The sequence below is a fragment of the Alligator mississippiensis genome, chromosome 6 (genome assembly GCF_030867095.1).
Source record: "Alligator mississippiensis isolate rAllMis1 chromosome 6, rAllMis1, whole genome shotgun sequence".
Lineage (NCBI taxonomy): Eukaryota > Metazoa > Chordata > Crocodylia > Alligatoridae > Alligator > Alligator mississippiensis.
In genome coordinates this window covers 92,461,334-92,479,355 of record NC_081829.1, presented here as the reverse complement: position 1 = coordinate 92,479,355, position 18,022 = coordinate 92,461,334, and the positions used below count along the sequence as shown (strand labels likewise).

The window sequence follows — 18,022 nt, the reverse complement described above, 5'->3', positions numbered from 1 at the left end:
GGTTCATTATTAAACAGAATAAGTGATAAGCAACTACCATGGAAGGCTGCAAGCTTACTAAGTGTGTGGTGTTTATGCATGTGGATGTTGTAGGGATATGAGAACAGGACAATGCAGCTGTGAGTTTTCCTGAGAAAGCTTTTCCTAATATCTAACCTAAACTTTCCTTGCTGCAACTTGAGCCCATTGTCCTCTGTCAAACCACCCTGCAGGGGGTTGGAGGCTGCTATTAAATCCCCTCCATCTTCCCCTCTCCAGACTAAATAAGCCCAGGTCCCCAAGCCTCTCCTCGTAAGTCATATGTCCTGGTCCCCATACCATTTTTGTTGCCCTCCACTGGACTCTTCTCTAATCTGACCCCATCCTTTCTGTAGTGGGGGGCCAAAACCAATCACAATACTCCAGATATGGCCTCACTGGTGCAGAATAGAGGGGAATAATCACTTCCCACAGTCTGCTGGCAACACTTCTAATAATGAAGCCCAGGATGCTGTTAACTTTCTAGGCAACAAGGGTGCACTGTTGACTCATAAGTCAGCTTATTGTCCACTGTAACCTCCAGGTCTTTTTCTGCAGAGCTGCAGCTTAGCCAGTCAGTCCCCAGCCTGTACTGGGGCATGGGGTTGTTCCATCCTAAGTGCAGGACTTTTCACTTCTCTTTATTAAGCCTCGTGAGTTTTCTTTTGGCCCAATCCTCCAATTTGTCTAGCTCTGAATCCTAGCCCTACCCTCTGTGCAGGCCGGGTCTGACCCCGGGCCCTTTTCATCGCTCTGCACGCGGGCTGTGGCCAGCAGCCCGGGCAGGCCGGATCAGAGAGGGAGGTCGCCGAGCTCAAATTAGGCACAGACACGTAACAGTTGATTTTAAGATTGTTTTACTTACACTGAGATGGTCGTGGTGTAGGCTGAGAACTTGCTTGAGTTGCGGTTACAACAGAAAACACGAACACACGTGGAGGTTGCAATGCTCCACACAGACAGAACACGAACAATCACGTGGAGCTTGCTAGGCTCCACGCAGACAAACTCCGGATGTCCAGGACAAGCGCGCATTAAACTCGTCGGTACGTCTTATAGTAGGCTCCGTTCAAAGACGGGAAGAGGTGGGCGGTGGATCAGGCTGCCAAACTCCTCTGAGCGACACACAGGGTTTCTATTACCCTGCCACGCACACCCACGAGATGGATGCGGAGTCCTCTTCAGCTTGGGCGGAAACTGCTCAAGCCTCTTATACGGCTAGCAGGCCAATCGCTAGCCGCCACGTGTGAATAATTTAGCACTAGCCAATTGCGGGGCATGAATTTTCATACGACGAGCGGGAAATCTTTGCACCGTGCATTTCTGTGTTGCAAAGGGAAATGCACCCTGCAAAGATCGCTGCAAAGTGGCGGGAACACTCCTTTGCACGCGGGTTCTCTGCGCAGCAGAACTCCTCCGTGCAATGAAGCTGTAAACCCACAGGGATAATTCGAGTGCCGAAGCGCGCGCACACAAAAAAAAAAAAAAAAAAAAAAATCAGACCTTTGGGTCATGACACTCTCCAGCATATGTACTGCCCCCCACAGCTTGGTGTCATCTGCAAACTAGCTAAGGGTGCACTCTATCCAAGCAAGGTCCCAAGTCAACGTGTCAGTTCAGTTGCAGATTTGCACTACACCTTGCTTAGGTTCTGAGAGAGGAGGGGGCACAGCGAGAGAACAAGTGCACGATGGGGATTCTGGAATAGTGGAACAAATGATCAAGAGTAGTTTCCAGCCAATACAAATTAGGCTACAGAGCGGCTTTAATTGCATTTTCCCCAGCATTGGGATGGAACATAAAAGCAACCTTTTTTGCACCCCCTGCCCCAGTGCCGAATCCAGCTTGTCATGATCCAATGACTGACCCCAAATGTAGATTTTGGGATCTGCCATATTAAATAGCTTGTATGATGAAGGAAATTCTCATAACATATTGATATCAATCATGCATTTTTGGCACTAGTTAAAGCAAAAACTTCAGATTGTTGAACTGCTTAATAAAGATGAAATTACTTGTTACTTGACATTTCAATGCAAGTATAAATGAAATTGCTTATCATTGAAAAACGTGTAGTTGATTTATACAGGGGGATATTATTTTTTTTCAAGAAGGTAGAAATGCAAATACAGTAAAACTATTTCCGAATCACTTATCTCACTGATAATAGTAAGCGTCCAGTTATATTTGCATAGCTTATAGAAATGCTTCCTTCAGTAAAATAGTGTTAAAGAGGCTTCAGATTATCCACTCTTTTTGTGGACTGTGGACTCTTAATGCACTCTTTAATTTTTATATCTTCTTGAAGCCTGGACTCAAATCCCAGAACAAAACTTTGTTTACACATTTAAGTCTAATATTAAACTGAAGTATGTAGTTGCAAGCTGTCAATTTTTCTAACACTACACAGGACTCAGTAAAAGAGCACTACTGAAAAAAACTTACATCACTATAACCACTATTTGCACTTGACCTCCTGCTTTGGGGAAATAAAAAGACCAGCTTCTATTAGATCAGTGATTCTGATCTGCTATGGCACTCTGGAGTGCCTTAAAATCAAGGGTGCTATAGGACACTATGTAATGTTAGCACTGTTAGGTGTGTAGACGTGAACCCAGAGGCCGCATTCAGATGAGCACAGCTGTGCAGTATGTGGCACTGCAGGTACATCTGTGGTGCCCCCTCCCTCCTCCCCCACAAAAACACACCCTGCGCAAAAAATAAGTGGAGCAGTGCACACAGGGGCAGTCTAACAAGTCTAACAAGGGGTGCTTCAAGCATAAATGAGTGGTGCTTTGAGTCTAAGAAGGTTGAGAACCACTGTTATTAGACTTAGGAACTGAACATGCAAATGTTAAAGTAACTTTAAGTGGTGGATAAGTTTCTTTGACTTCAAAATGAACTGTTCCCCTGCTTAATGCATGAGCTGAAACATTTGCATGACTGTGGCAAGTAGGTAATCCTACGTGCCCAGTACACAAGTAACACACAATAGCTTCAAGAAGCATTCCACGTGCAAGGCAGTTTGCTGGATTACTCTTGCAACATATAGTCGTATCTACTTCATCCTACTGTAAAAAATAAAATACAACAGGCTTAATTTCTGTTCTTTATTTAAAATAATTAAAAAATTTTCTTGTATGCAATATAAAAGATAGAAAGGTAAGACTCTCTTTTTTTAAAATGAGATATTCTCCAAAATACCCATTTATACTCTGCTGTAGTACTACAAACCAATCCTCTATTCATGATGTAAATTTGGTATGTACACACGTGAAATCCTTAGTGTTACAACACTCAGTTTTGCCTAATTAAACAAGTTGCTTTGCACCCTGAGTTTATGTAAACCTAGTTCTCCTAAACTTAGTATCATCTTCTCTTCCATTACTGTCATTTCCTATAAAAATACTTCATCTTGAAACAGAAATTACAGAAAATTAATTCATTTAAAAGATCTGGAAATCTCACTTCTGTTCAAATTTTCTCCTGTACCATTTGTTCTACATTTTATAGGCCAGTGCCACACATCTGTTATACATTAGATCAATAGGAGGCAGATAGCTTCAATCAAAAAAACACAAACCCATGAGAATAATCATGGTTCACTTCTTTTTCTGCCATTTCTTAGAATGACCACATTCATGTACAGGGCAGAGGAAAGGGGTAAGACCTAGGTCACCACGCAGCAAAGGATTAGAGCATAGCTAAGCATCTGAATAATTCTAGTGAAGCCAACTCAAATACTCAGGTGTTGAATTTAGGCACCTGCTTAAGCAGTTTTCTGAAGTATTTTTCCAAATAACCTGAAGCATATATTTGACATTGTTTGAAATGTAAGCTACAAAAAATAAACTAACAGTTACCTAAGAGAACTAGGCACCTTTATCTTGCTGCTGCCTTTATGGGAGGAATGGCAGCTTGTTTCTGCTTTAACCAAGCTTAGGGGAAAAAGACGGTTAGATGGAATTCCTGGAAAGTTCAATCTCTTTCCAAGCATGTCCCCTGTGAAACGCACATTCTTTCTTCTTTCTACTTACATCCAGCAGCCTCAGTCATCCAGTCTTTAAAATGCTTCTGCATTGAATTTCTGGCTCTCCAGTCACCAATATTTACAGTGGGGATGATTTTCTGTGGTTTCAGCCACTGGACAAATCGTTTCATTTCTACGTAGCTGCTGTGCTCGCTGTAAGGAATCCCTGAAACAAAACAATTGCAGAGGTACTTCAGTCAGTCTGCTTAACCTGAAATCTTATTAAAGATTCTGAAGCCAAAAATAATTTTAAATTAAAGTTTACACTAAGGAACAAGTTCAGGCTTCATTATTGTAAGAATTACCTACAATGTCTGTCATCAGTGCAAGCCAAGTGAAACTACGTAGCTCGTTAAGTGGTGAGAGGAGAGATTTTCTGGGAAATTAAATTTCATTTACAGATTTATTTCAGAAACTGCACCAGTAAGAACTGGTAGGAAGTAGGTTGGAACCAATGGAAGCTTTCCAGCAGATGCAGGGCATCTCATGGTTTTACAAGGAGTGGAATCTTGGCTTTACTGAAGCCCAGGCTGCTTCCATTGACTTCAATGGGACCAAGCTTTTAAAGTCAGCTGTTTTATTGAAACAAGGTTATAAGAAGGAAACTACCTAAAATCTGTATTTACAGTGTTTTAGAATTGATGACTGGTGGATTGTTGGCCAGATTTATCTGCTCAGCTTCTCCGATGGGTGATAACAATTACTGGTTATGATGAGTAGTAAGAGATGCTGGAATGAAATGTCCAAAAAACAATCCACTAGAATTAAATTATTGAACCATTTATATTATTTGTACCATATATCGTGATCCTTCCCCTTATCTGAGGTCTGATCTCTACAAGCGAGTGGCAGGAATCCGAATAAGTCCATCCAGTAGGTTTGAAAGCCAAAATTTGGTCAAAATTCTCAGAGAACTTGTCCAAATGATTTTGCAAGCCCTGTAAACAGAAGAAAGCATAGGAAGAACTTTATTAAAAGGACCACCACCACAATGATTCAAACCTAAAAAAAGTTTGGGTTTGGTGATGGAGAGACCTGAAATTACGAAATTTTACACACTTGTAATCTAAAAGATCTACTTTCTTTTTCTTTCAAAATACAGGCTGTCCTTTGAATAGAAGGGACGACAACTTTTAAAACAAAACATTTCTTCAAAAAGTGGTCTGGGTCCAAAACGTAAGTTTGAATAAGCTCTTATAAGCATTATAGATGCGTCTTTATTTGTTTCTTCAATTCAGCCAAAATATTTGGGTGCATCTTAAATTCAAGAACATCCTAAATTTTAAGGGGTATGCCAGTAACGGTCAATACTTTTCACTTGGTGAGATCCTAGAATCTCGCATGCTTTTCAAATGCAAAAAAAAAAAAATATTAACTCTTTATTACAGATGAGAACACTGAACCAGAGGAAATTAAGTGGTCAATCTGAAGTAGCAAAGGAAGTCAGTACTTGAGCTGGGTAGAGCTTGGGCCTTGTGGCTAGGTACAGAAGTTACAGATACACTGGTTTAAGTGATCAGAAATTGTTTTAAACCTGTAACAGAAGTTCAGTGCACATAAACCAGTTTCAAAATGCCCGAAACTGATTTAAGATAAACCTGATTGTTTGTAGATCAGACTTAACTGGTTTATGGAACTTCTGTCCCAGACCCCTTCCTAATTTAGATTAAACCAGTCCCCCAGCATCCCAGCATGCTTTTCAGCCCAGGGCTGGGCTGTGCCGTCTCCTCCAGACAGCAGGGCTGGTCCTGCCCCTCGGCTCTCTAGCTAGAGCAGGGGCAGGGGCATGGCCAGATACCAGCCCTGCACAGCCCCCTAAGGCTAAGCAAGCAGGGAGGGGGTTTATTTCTCCCTCCCTCCCTTTCCCCTGGGGACCGTAGCTGGCTCTGCCTGGCCAGGACGGAGCAGCCCCTCAGGATAACCCCCCTACCCTTGCTGCTACAGCGGCAGAAGCAGAGGCACGGCCAGAGCCGACTGGCCGGCACAGCCCCGCCATCCACCTGTCTTGCTAGTGGCTAAGGCCGAGGCTGAGGCTGAACCCCCTTCCCCCCCCCCAGCTTCCCTGCAGAAGGAAAGGGAGGGCTCTAGTGTCCTGAGCCACTGCAGGCATGTGCCTCCATTTCCGGAATCAAAAGTTAATGTCTATTCACTTGCTTACTGGTTCAATCTACAGTTTAGAGTAACCTGCAAAAATTGAATCAATTCAGGCTTGGTTTTTTTGAATGACTGTGTTTAGGCTGTGTGATCACAAGACTACGCTTAGCTTTTCAAAATCCAAACTGAACTTGAAGTGAGGAAATGAAGTCCCTTATCTCCTCATTCCTACTCCTAAAAATCTAACCTGAAAAAAGGTTCAGTTTGGCAGGGACAACTTTCATTTCTGTGGGGAAAAGGGAATGAAATTGCAATCCTACTTTGGGATTTAGATAAGTATTATTTAAAACCCAAACTAAGAAAACAGTTTTAAAGGTATCCTGTCGATATATTACATGTACATTATATACTTGACCACAGGATTTTAGATTTCAGAGCAGACACTAAGCCAGAAGCAAGAATAAAGCACAAGATGAAAAAAGACTACTTAAAATGAAAGAGATGAATTGCTAAGGAGTGCTAACCAACCTGGCAGATGCTGAAGAGAGTTTGTGACCACGGAAGTAAGAAGCTGCTTGTGATGCTGCCACATTTACCAGCATTTACCATACTCCAAGACAAAACTTGACAGTAACAGAACTGCCAAGAATGGCATATTTGAAAAGAACCAAAATTTAAAAAAAAACCCACCCCCGCCTCCATCCCACACGCATTGTTTATTCAGCCGTGGGCACTAAAGCTATTCTTCAAAGGTTCCACATACTTGGTGCAATGTAAGAGGCTTAGTTTCATTTAGCAAATACAATCCTAGGACCATATTTCCCCATCATTTTTCATTTTTAAAAGGGACGACATTGTTTACTGCAATGCTTCACAAGATAATACACACCATGCTTGCCCTATTAAAATATAAATACAGAATGTGAAGTTCCAGTAAGAAAAGTTACAGCAGAAATTAGAACCAGTTTGCACATTTCATTCTAAGCTTATTAATCAGGTACATGGTGATAATATTTAAGAGGGGAGGGAGATTTTTAGCCCCAATGAAGGTTACTTTTGGGCCTAAGCTGCTGGTGTGCTTTTGAAAATCTTATCCTAATGCTTGTACGTGACAGCAGCAACATGCACAGCACATATACGAAGGTAATACCTTTGCCCTGAAGAGTCTTGTTTTTTTGGACTTCTTTTACTATGAATTTAGATGGCAAAAATCTCTCTCAATTTAAACTGCTATAAAAAGATGTTCATGGGATGCCAGGGGAATATTTTTATACTACTTTTAGCAGAGACAGACTTCTTCCTGCAAGAAAGTGGCTTATTTCAGAGCTTATTCATAAATAGCATCATTAAAAAAACACCTTATTACAGCTCCTCTTTTTAGTCTTTTAATCAATATTGCACCAATATGTCTATCCTCTCGAAATCAAAAATATAATTCATTCCGCAATCAACTTCCTTCAATCACCATGACAGCCTGTTATCTGCTGGGCTGCTGAAGTCAGCAGTGCATTTAAATGGATTCCACAGGGTATGAGAAGGTTCAAACACTATTAGTTAATTTACCATCAGCCCTGACAGTACTTACATTCAGCTTGCTTATTCAAGAGCAAGTATTTTTCAATACATTAGGCAAACCCAGGATTTTCCTGTAGTCAAACTAAACATTTCATTGAAAAAGCCCATCTCTTTGAATCACCACTTCTTTGCCTTTGCATTTCCCATATCAAATCCATTTGCCTTCCTGCAGCAATTCATGTCTTATTTTCCCTGTACTTGCAAAACAGAACTTTGCACAAAGGATATGCAATAAAGACATGCAAAACCTAAGTCTATAGCCCTTCATTCTGCCTCCATCCCAGTATGGTGCTTGAAGGAGTTTTTTCCCCCAGTACACTGTATCATTTCCTCAAGAAAGGTCTCTCAAAAACATTGCAAAATTACCAGCTAATATTTGACCACTCATGAAGTCCCATGCCTAAAACAGCCCAAACTGTAATTGCCAATGGAGAATTTCCATCTGAGTTGTGGTCTCTGACCTGGATAACAAGCAGGGATGTTATCTTACAAAGCAGAGAGAGAATACTTGCTTTCCAGGCTTGGATTTGTTTCTTCAGATGTAGTGTGACTCACTCTTCCCAGTGTAGCTAGAGGATATTGTGAGAATTAAAGTTATTCAATGTAAAGTGCCTTGAAGATGAAAAGTGATATATTTAGCTCCACAGCTGCAGTGGTCACTGGTGCAGATCTGCTGCATGATAGGTGATCTGTATATGGAGAGAGATGGAGTCCATTTGCACAGCATAGGGCTTAGCTAAATCTGAGTCTGGAGACCAAGAAAAAGGTACATACGACAACAGATTTCTGCAGCTCTGCTGCCCCTTAAGTATATCTCCAAGTCCTGGTCCTGTCATTGAACCACCTAATGGTGGCAACCTGCTACTTGGGTTTGAACCTTGTTGCTGTTAAACCTTAGAGTAGAGCAGTGGGGGCCACACTCTTTGGTAGGCATGCCACAAATTAGCACCAAGTGCCACTTTCATTCCCATCCCACGCCTGATCTGCTTTCTGCTCCCTGTCTTACAATCAGCCACTGTACTGATTGTCCCCTTCCCAGTCTGCTGCATGCCACAAAGAGGCTGCCCATGTTATTTGTAGCACCTATGTTGGTTGGCCACCCCTGGAGTAGAGTATTAGTATTTAATTCTAGGCCAGTAGTTTTACCTTTTTTCATCTGCGAACCCCTTGAAAATTTCAAATGGAAATTTCAAATGCAGACCCTCAGGTGACCGTAGACCACAAGTTGAAAACTACTTTTCTAGGTTGTAAATGTTGACCCAAAAAATATCTTTAAACTCTGATCACTACTTGAGGGAGAAGGAGAGAGATTTCTGTGGTATATATCCATAACTCGGTGATTCCAGTCCAGGGTACCATGCAGGGTCCGAGGACCCTTTAAAGGGTGTCACGCAAGATTAGCACTGTTGTGTGTGCAAACATGATTCATAAATTATATCAGAGATTTCAAATAGTAATCCAAAGCATAAAAAGCATTCTGACCTGCTGTGGTCTTTCTAAGCTTTTGCAAAAGCACAAATGTTTTCTTATTTTTTCTGCAGTCAAAATGCAGTGAAAACTAAGAGCTGGCATTTTCCAAGGACTGCTTAGAATCTAAAAAGTTTGAGAATCACTCCCTTGACCAACTGCTTATGGACTTTTAGTTGTCACGACCCAGTTATTTTGGTGCCTTGGCACGATGGAATTTTCCCGCCACATGAGAGCCTCTTGCACAGCAAAGGGTTTTGTTGCAACAGAAAAACCCCGGTGCAAGAGAGTTCCCGCCATTCGAATGCAAATTTGTGTCCCGCTATTGGCCAGTTTTAAATTATTCCTACGTGGCGGCTAGTAATTGGCTTGCTAGCCGTTTAAAATTTCGTGCGACTTCCGCCCAAGTTGGAGAACTTTGAGCATGCTGCAGAGCGCTAAAGATATCTGACTTGCGGCTGAGCTGATCGATAGACTGATCACCTATCGATTCTTCTCCCCGTCGCCAAGCGCAATCCTCGACGTATCCCTTTCCCCACCGGCTTGATTTGTGGATGGATGAGCTGGCCTGAGCCCTGTCAGCTGGAGCAACTCACATAGTTGTTCAAACGACCAGACCATCTGCGTCGCGGCTACAAGCGGCGTAAGTAAAGTTTTTGCAACCAGTAAGTTTTGTCTGCCTCTCTATTCACCAGCCCGCCCAGTGAACGAGTAATTTCTCAATCACCTCGAGTCGGCTCAGGCCGTCTGAGACATTAGTAAAGTTATCTGCTGAATTAATATAGTGTCCATGGACCATATGTAAAGTGCTAAACTGCATAAAGTAATTTGTCCCAAATGGGAAAGAAATATCCTGTTTTGATATTGCTCCTAGAAATCAATGTGGAGAGGAAGAGTCCAAACAAAACTAAAATCAGGAATTAAGCAGACAAAAACAAATCACAACACCACATGGCTCCACCTCCTTTCTTTGGGAATTGTTCTCAGATCAGAATAAAAGGAAAGGTAAAATTCTATGGAATATTAGGGGGAGGGTGGGAAAAAAAAAATGGTCACTTCCTGGAGATATATTGAGATGAAAGAAGAATGCGTGCATGTGTCCTGCAAAGAATTTTTAGAAAAAACAGTATGTTGTTAAAATTATAGATAACATTTTAACAAACTTTCCCAATAAATCAAAGGAGCAGAAGATCACAGTAAAGTAGGGCTAGAAGGGACCTCACAAGATCCCGCTCAAGGCAGGATCATCCCTGACTAAACCAACCCAGCCAGTTTAAAGTTTAAAGTTAGCCCTGGGATTCAAGGACTTTTACTACTTTTAAATACTGCTTTTTTTGTTTGTTTGTTTTTTTAAAGGCTAGATTGTAGGTGAAAGCGCCCATTCTAGAGAAGTCTCAGACTGAAAACTCTTCCACTCTTCTTTTACATAATGCAAATTAGCAAAAAACCCACAAAAAAAACAAAAAACAGAAAACAGGGACAGTGTGTCATGGTATATTAATTGTTAGTAGGGCAGATCCTGTAATCATTACATTAAATCTACTTCAAAAAAGCTCACTACTAACAGCAAGCCTTTGAACAAGTCTCATCTCATCTTATCTATCCTGCACGCACTCTGCATTAGCGTCAAATTACACTTCTTGTGCATCAGGTTTGAAGCCACTTATTAATGTTTAATTGTGTTTCCTTTTCAATGTGTTGCTATATATCAAAACATCACTAGATTAATACGATCTGACAGACGCTTAAGAACACCAGACAAAACATTACTGTTATGTCATCCAATCCCCCAAGTTAGCCAGACAGACAGAGACGATACCTTCTAAACATACCTTAAAATTAATTTGCATCATGGGAAGAATGTGAAGCAAAGTATCTTTCCAATTCATGGTAATGATGGAATTAACAGCCGCTGACTCCAAGCAGCAAAGTGTTTTGTATTTATCACGAGACATACTTGCTTTAGAACCAAGAACTTCAGCAATTGCTGTAGACAAATGGGGGAAAAATAAACAAAATATAGCTCGACAAGTAATAAACATTTCCTCTGCTGCTTCTAGGACGTTCCCGATCATCTTACTAGCTCAGTATTACCATTAAAGATATGGACACCGTTTTTGTCATATAAAACAAGTGGTTATCGTAGATAAAATAAATAAATTAATAAATACTCTCCACAGTTACCAAAAGATACAATTGCTCATTCATATTGTAAAAGAGATAGGGGAAAACCATGATAACTATTAGTAAATGCTGATTTTGGAGATTAGATTTGGAATAATTGTGTCATCTTTTGGGAGAGGTGAAGAGAAAGAATAAAACAAATAATGAAATAAAATAATACTTTAGCAATATTGATTTTCCAGGAAATACACTGATGTTTTGTTCCAAAAAGCTGGAACCTCATGCAGTGTTTGAAAAGGGGGAAGGGAGGGCTTAAGAGTTTAAGGCTGGTCTGAATTTCACGGAGATAAGGCCACCATGATTAGAATTTAAGAAATACAGATGCTGCATGGGCTGCCTGCTTCAGAAAATTATATTTATTTTTTCTTCCTACATTATAATTGACTGAAGTGTAAGGCACAAAAAACAGAAAATAGTTTGGTTTATTAAACAGATTGATGTGGATTATTTTTAATTTCTAATAGAAATATATTTACATCAAAAGTTCTATGCATTATTGGTAAACCCAGCTAGGGTCCAAAATGGATGTTCAGAAAGTGAATCTAAATTATTGGTGGGGGGGAAATCAATATCAAGGGTTCCCAACATTTTTTTAAAAACTAACTTGGAAAAACTAATAGAATATATATTTGGGTGAGGTTGAAGAGCTACAATAACTAGTCCTCTAATTGTAAATAAAGAAGCAAAAACATTATTAAATAACCAGTGTCATGTGAAACAAATAGGACAAAGGTTTCAGGAGATTAGGAGTTCAGAAATACTGTTGGGCATTTTTGAAAACACACACACACACACAGCTGAAGACTTAGTCATGATACATTTCAGCTTCAGATACAAACTGTAATTTTTTTGGACAGCTGATAAAAGTTGTCTCATAGTTCAACACTTAATAAATACAGACAAACATAACATTGTATGCCAAGTAGCTAAAGTAATGGAATAAAACAGCATAAACAGGATGTTACTTTGAGATTGGGGTCTGAGTTGATGTTCATTCTGGCGCTCCGGAGGAGTCCAGCCTTATCATTGCTTGAACTATCTGATTAACTGTTCTTTGTTACAAAGGTTCTGTTTTCTGATGTTACCATAACCATATAGAAACTTTTAGGCAAGGGACAGAAATCACACACGACCAATTATATGTATCAAATCTGTAACACAACAGAAGTTCAGTGAACATAAACCGCCTTCAAAATGGCCGAAACTGGTTTAAGATAACCTGGATGGATGTAGTATCAGATTTAACTGATTGAGGTTAAATCGGTTTATTGAACTCCTGTCCCAAGTCCCCTCCAGATTCAAGTTAACTCACAATCGCCCAGCACCCCAGGATGCTTTGCACCTTCCCCCACAACCCCTCCCCAGCAGGATGGGCAGGCTAGGCTTGGCCCAAGCTGTCTGCTCTAGCCAGGCAGGAAGGTGTGCTCCCCAGCTTCTGGCCTGGGCCACTGCAGGAATTTGGCTGCATTTCCAGAATCAGAAGTCAATGTCTTCACTTGCTTATCAATTCCACCTAATCTGCGAAGACTGAATCAATTCAGCCTTGGGCTTTTTGACTGTCCATACTTAGCCTTGGTGATAAGTTAGGATTATCTAATAACGATTTTCTGAGTATTTCTTAAAACATTACTATTTGTAAACTGAAGTGGGTCCAAGAAAAGAAGTTTTCACCTGAGCCAATTCCAGCTTAACACAGTATAAATACTTAACTAAAAATGAAAAGGGAAAATAAGCTATTTTTCTCTTTCTATACAGAATATCTAAGCTACGGCTTTGCTACCTTTGGGTAAAAAGTTTACTTTATATTGATGTATATAGTTGCTTTGATCTAATATACTCACTCACCTAAAAAAATCTTTTCTTTCCCAATGGAATAGCTGCCACAGACAACCAGAGTACGTGGATTTAATGTTACTGTCTCAAAGGCAGTATTGACAGCAAACTGGATAACCTCTTGTTGGGAAGGAAAGGTGTATTCAGGACTGCAATATCTAAGAAATGGAAACAGGATACATATATGTAATAGACAATATGAACATAAGAGAGCATAAGAGAACATAAAATCTTACTTTATTAAGCAGGCTGTCAGACTTGCACATATACAACAGCAGAAGAAAAAAAGTCGGATTATTCATCAATATTGATTCAGTCTATTAGCAATTCACTTATAAGAAATCATTGTGGAATAAGGTGTTTTAAAATGAAATTCTAGACTCATTCATCATATAATATGCATATATACTTTCTCTATATAAAATGTTTATTAAGGCCATTGCCAGTATTCATTTATCTAAACAACTGACCCTATAAATAGAAAGGAGGAAAACTCTGAAGTATCAAATCCTCCCCAAAAGTTGGGCGTTGTGCCAAATACTAATAATATCCTTACATCCTTTATTTTTGTCGTTCATATAAACTGTAAAAAAAGGATAACTCCTATTAACACACGGGACAGAAAGTAAGTGAATCATAGCTGGGAATCAGTCATCATTTACAGAAAAAACAATGTTGTGTGATGACAGAAAGGTCTAATGAAAACTTACATACCACCGACTCCAACATTTAGCAGCCTTTCACTACTTGATTATTCTCTTCTTGCATAATGACTTGATCACATAGGGCCAGTTTCAACTTCATAAAGCTCTGCTTTTATAGGTGAGCAATTCATACCTCTAAGTTATAAAGGATGGGCCCATCTGAAATACTTTAGAAATCTTTATCCCATACACCTTTGTTGTTTTTGGACGGGGGGGAGGGAAGAAGGGATTATATAATATGAACCAGAAATAAGTCATATTATATTTCAATTTTAATTATAAAGTACTAGCTGTTACCAGACATACATGTGTGACTAGCACAGGTCAAAGTAACATACGTGGTATCCAAGTAAAGGGTGTGGACTTTTCGACCAGCCAGGGGAAGATAGCGCTCCATAGAAGGATCTGCCCTGAAGTCCCCTGTGTGAAGTATAACAGTTCCATTGGGAAGGCAAAAAAGGATCATTGTGGCACCTGGACAACTGGGAGAAAACATACACACATACCCCTTATTATTTCTATATACGTATTTTATACATTACCCCAATTCTGTATTGCTTCCAACCAGCAGTAGGGATAAAATATTTTAAATCACAGAAGTTTGGGCAAGGCACTCCTGCTGTCAAATGCAAGTTCTGATGTTAACTTGTCTACAGCCACTGACGTGCCACCCTTAGTTAAACTCTGCCCCAGTTCTCCTATCCATAAAGTGTAGATTACCTGCCCACAGTGCTGCTGTGAGATTAGTAATACAGAATATTAGGGCTACAAAATGCTAGTTAAGGGCTACATTTCATTTGTTTTCCCAATTCCAGTGAAACTAAAAAACATAAACCCTGTTTAAGTCCTATCGATAGGCTACAGTCCTCAAGTTAGATGAGAAGTGAAAGAAATACCTAAAAACCTAAATCAAGCATGAGCTCTTTTGAGTTGTTCAATGTTCTGTTAGGTACATCACAAGCTTCAGGCTGACCCTGTATTATGTGTAGCTTTCTTGATGGCCTAATGCAGTGGTTCTCAAATTTTAGACTCAAAACACCCATTAGACTAAGGTACCCTTCAGAAAGTGCAAACTCTTAGTTTTTCCCTCTATTTTTTTGTAAAAAAAATTAAAAATAAAGCAATTCTTCTTGCTGCAAGGACCTCAGATAGACCTTAACAGGTCAGAATTGTTTTGACACTGTGAAGTCCTATTTAAAATCTCTATATGTAGTACATCATGTTTGCACATGCAACAATGCTAACATTGTGAGGCAGCTTATAAGGACCTTATAAGAGGATCTCAAGGCACCCTGCTTAAGAATTAATGCTGTAATAGACAGCAGGGAAGACAGTCATTTTTATGTATTTATAAAAATAGATATTTCATAACTGTAACTGCCATCTCCACTGCTGTGAACTACTTAGTGTAATATTTGCTTTTAAGTTCCCTTTACAGATTTTAAGCATTAACCTACATTCAGAACCGACTGCTGGTAGGAACCATTCTTCTCTCTTTATTATGGCTGTTGTGAATCAATTGCTATTAGTGTGCTTTTTCCATGCAGCCGTCTGCCTTGAAAGGCAAACACTTAAAATGGGAAGCCAAAGTGAGACTATTTTGGAAATTAATTATCTATAGAAAAGATAAACAAAAATCTCAAGAGGGAAGCATTGGGTAGAGATCACAGCTTAAAGGCCACAGTGGGTAAGTGCTCCAAAAACTTGAACTCTGTACCTAAAGTTTATATTCTTTTTATATTGAAGGGGAAAGCAAAAAAAAAAAAGAGTGTCCAAACAACATAATCAACAGTTTTCTCCCATTCCCAGAAAGGGTTCTCAAAGGACTTGCAAGGAATCTTATCACTCAAAGTATAAACAAGTCCTAAGATAAGTAATATTCAAGCCAGCTGTGACAATGCTGAATTTATATTTATACACATAAAAAGAAAGGAGTTTTATTCCAATACACAGCCAAATAAGGTGCCACAAGGCATATGGCGGGAGCACAAGACTGGAAGCAAAAGATACTGAATTTTAATCTTGACAACACCACATATTATTTATATGGCCTTGAACAAGCAAGTCTAACTGCACTACAGAATTTAACAGAAGTTTTGCAGCTGATTTAAATGATCGTGGAATCAGGTCTTTTTAGAGCTTGATTTCAATAGTATTAACTACATTTTAATACCCAGCTTGAGAGACCACAGGCCTTATTTTCACAGCCAGAAGTTTCCATTATCTTAGTAGAAGCTGCAGGTTTTCGACACACCTGCTCACAGGTGTTTCAAATTAGGCATTGCTGATTGAAGCAAGCATTCTTTGGACTACTTTGGAAAGTTGTTTCTCAATGCTTTTTAACCTTTTTCTTTTTAAAATACTACCAGAAAAGCTCTAGAGAATCAACTGGCTGATTTGTGATAAGAATTAATAAATTACAACCCTGGGGATTGTTAGGTATCCTGGCAATGAATTTGCTTCAAATACACACAATAAATTTAGGATTAAGCCCTTTAAATAGACTTCAATACTTAGAAACCAAAGTCCCATTGACATTTGGGCTCCTAAATATCCAAATCACTTAAAGTGAAACCTATGCTCCTCAGTCACTTAAGCTATTCTAAAAATAATTTTCCTTAGCTAGAAAATATTTTGACTTTGACCTACAAGATTTGCAAAATCTACACATCATCTGCAAAGGTACATACTGATTGGCATCAAGCAATACCACTTTGATCCCATTCACCATACACTCCTTATCCATTGGCAATATATGGATGTATTGCTCCTGCACTTGAAGTTTGCTCTTCACCAAGTTGCCAGTTATCTACAAAACACAAAGACACTGAGAATTGAAAGAACAGAATAGTAAAAAGGCAGGTCAGTCTCACATACTTTCATTAATAGCTGAAGAAAAGAGACAAAGAAAAACAATAAATTGAAAGAAGGATCTGTAAGCTACAATTTACAGGTACATTATGAATGTTCATGGCTCCCACCTCTTTGTGCTACTTAACTGCTACAAAGCAATTTAAATAGCTGAGTTCCAGAAAGTCTCTCTTGATAATGGAGACTCCTATGCCATCCCCTTACAGCTGAACCAGGCAAAGTGGCCATAAGAAGGAGAATGTAGCAACGGATCCCTTTCATCTTTCTATTCTCTAATGACTATAACAGTTTTTTGGGGCTGTCAGCAGCCGAAGCAGCGGCCAGTAGCTTGCAGGGTGCTGATCCAATAACCAAGTGGCATCAGGAGGAGCCAAAGGGTTCCTATCTACCTCAGCTGTGCCAAATACAGCTCAATCACAGCAGACAATCTAGCCCTGTATCTGTGTTTTTGGTTTCCATTCACAGTTTTATTTAGTTAAATGTCAAATAAACATCAAAACTTACCTTGTTGCAATAGACTGGAAATGTAAAGTTTTTTGTTAGACCACAAAAATGATCAGAATGGAAATGAGTGAGGAAATAAGCTGTACAGCCCTCAATTTCTCCATACTGGAAGGCATCAACTGTGAAACCAGTTCCTACAAAAATAAATACAACACAAGTAAGTCAAATAAAATGCAGAGAGTACCATACAGCCAGATTCTGGTCAGATTTTCATTTTGTAGCAGAAAAGCCATTAACATTGTATTCAACCCGAAAATGATTGTGGTTTACAGCCACGAGCTGCATGTTAACAGTATGGAAGTTTTTACTGTTTTAAATACAAATTACATGAGTTCCAAACACAAGTACTGATAGACGTCTGCCAATGGTTTCAAGTACAGTTGGTCAAGTGAGAAAATGTTATTTCTAAAACATTCAATATTCATGTAGCTACACACACACACGTGTATATATACACACACACAGTAGGATCTAGTACCCAAAACTTAAAATACACACTGCAGATGAGATAACTGTAACAGATGATTCTCCACTCAGCTCTGACAATGCAGTTAACCCTCTATTTCCATCAAGCCATTTAGCATTACTGTTAAATGTTATAACAGTTAATTAGAAGATAACTGACCTTTGTTCTTTGAATACATCTGTAAGTGGTAAAACATGACAGATTTGGTACTTTATACTGTAACTGCATTTATACAAGTTATGATAAAGATTGATATAACAAGGGAGTTTGTTCTAC

The 18,022-nt window shown here is 39.4% G+C and overlaps 1 protein-coding gene across 8 annotated transcripts in view; it reads right to left on the bottom strand.

Annotated features, from left to right (window-relative positions):
* The window catches only part of DCLRE1A (DNA cross-link repair 1A), a 36,956-nt gene that overhangs the window by 13,610 nt on the left and 5,324 nt on the right, over nt 1–18,022 (bottom strand). For 2 of the 8 annotated variants that reach the window (XM_059730141.1, XM_014594654.3), the window contains exons 4-10: nt 17,281–17,414; nt 16,596–16,714; nt 14,244–14,387; nt 13,214–13,359; nt 11,017–11,171; nt 4,845–4,986; nt 3,115–4,214 (exon numbers count right to left, since the gene is read on the bottom strand). In XM_059730141.1, coding sequence (XP_059586124.1) covers nt 4,048–4,214; nt 4,845–4,986; nt 11,017–11,171; nt 13,214–13,359; nt 14,244–14,387; nt 16,596–16,714; nt 17,281–17,414 — 1,007 coding nt within the window. In that variant the 3' untranslated portion in view covers nt 3,115–4,047. Of the gene's footprint in view, nt 1–858; nt 3,090–3,114; nt 4,215–4,844; nt 4,987–7,292; nt 7,443–8,178; nt 8,407–11,016; nt 11,172–13,213; nt 13,360–14,243; nt 14,388–16,595; nt 16,715–17,280; nt 17,415–18,022 lie in introns of those variants that run through there. The other 6 variants (XM_019485951.2, XR_002089833.2, XR_002089835.2 and 3 more) reach the window with 6 other exon arrangements.